We start from the raw sequence: 798 nt of genomic DNA on the forward strand, positions 1-798 counted from the left end.
ACAGTATTTCTTGACTGCATAGATCATTTCAGGAAAATACTCTTATTTTTAGGCTTCAATTAGGAAAACAAATCAATTACCCTGAGAAAATTCTTAACACTTCAGGACCAACTTCCTCCTTGGACCATTTCCCCATGGACCATGGAAAATAGCATAAACAACAACAGGAAAAGTTCTGCTCATTGGTCCCAACATTGGGGGTCCAGTGTATAAAAGCCCCAGAACAGAAGGACTTCTCAGAATCTGGGAAACTCACCTTTGAACAGGAACACACCCTCCACACCTGACAACATGAGCTGCTGCTGCTCCCCTTGCTGCTCCCCTTGCTGCCAGCCAACTTGCTGTCAGACCACCTGTTATAGGACCACCTGCTGCCAGCCCACCTGCTGTGGCTCCAGCTGCTGCCAGCCTTGCTGCCTTCCATCCTGCTATGGCTCCAGCTGCTGCCAGCCTTGCTGCCACCCCAGTTGCTGCTACACAACCTGCTGCCGGCCAGCTTGCAGTGGCCCCGTGTACTGCATGACAACCTGCTACCAACCAACGTGCTGCTGCGTACCTGGTTGTCTAGCCAATAGCTGTGGAACCAGCTGCTGCCAGCCTTGCTGCCAAAACACCTGCTGTGGGTCCAGCTGCTGCCAGCCTTGCTGCCAGAACAGCTGCTGTGGCTCCTGCTGCTGCCAGCCTGGCTGCCGCCCAGTCTGCTGTCAGACCACCTGCTGTAGGACCACCTGCTGCCATCCCAGCTGCTGCTGCAGCCCTTGCTGTCTTTCCAGCTGCTGCCGCCCTTCCTGGTGCTGA

The 798-nt window shown here is 54.6% G+C and overlaps 1 protein-coding gene across 1 annotated transcript; it reads left to right on the forward strand.

Moving 5' to 3' along the window:
• Window positions 1-291: 291 nt before the first annotated feature.
• LOC119514098 (keratin-associated protein 9-1-like) lies at window positions 292-798 on the forward strand. The gene has a single exon (XM_037809662.1). It carries the CDS (start codon window positions 292-294, stop codon window positions 796-798), a length of 507 nt encoding a protein of 168 aa, XP_037665590.1.

The sequence above is a fragment of the Choloepus didactylus genome, chromosome 18 (assembly GCF_015220235.1).
Source record: "Choloepus didactylus isolate mChoDid1 chromosome 18, mChoDid1.pri, whole genome shotgun sequence".
NCBI lineage: Eukaryota > Metazoa > Chordata > Mammalia > Pilosa > Megalonychidae > Choloepus > Choloepus didactylus.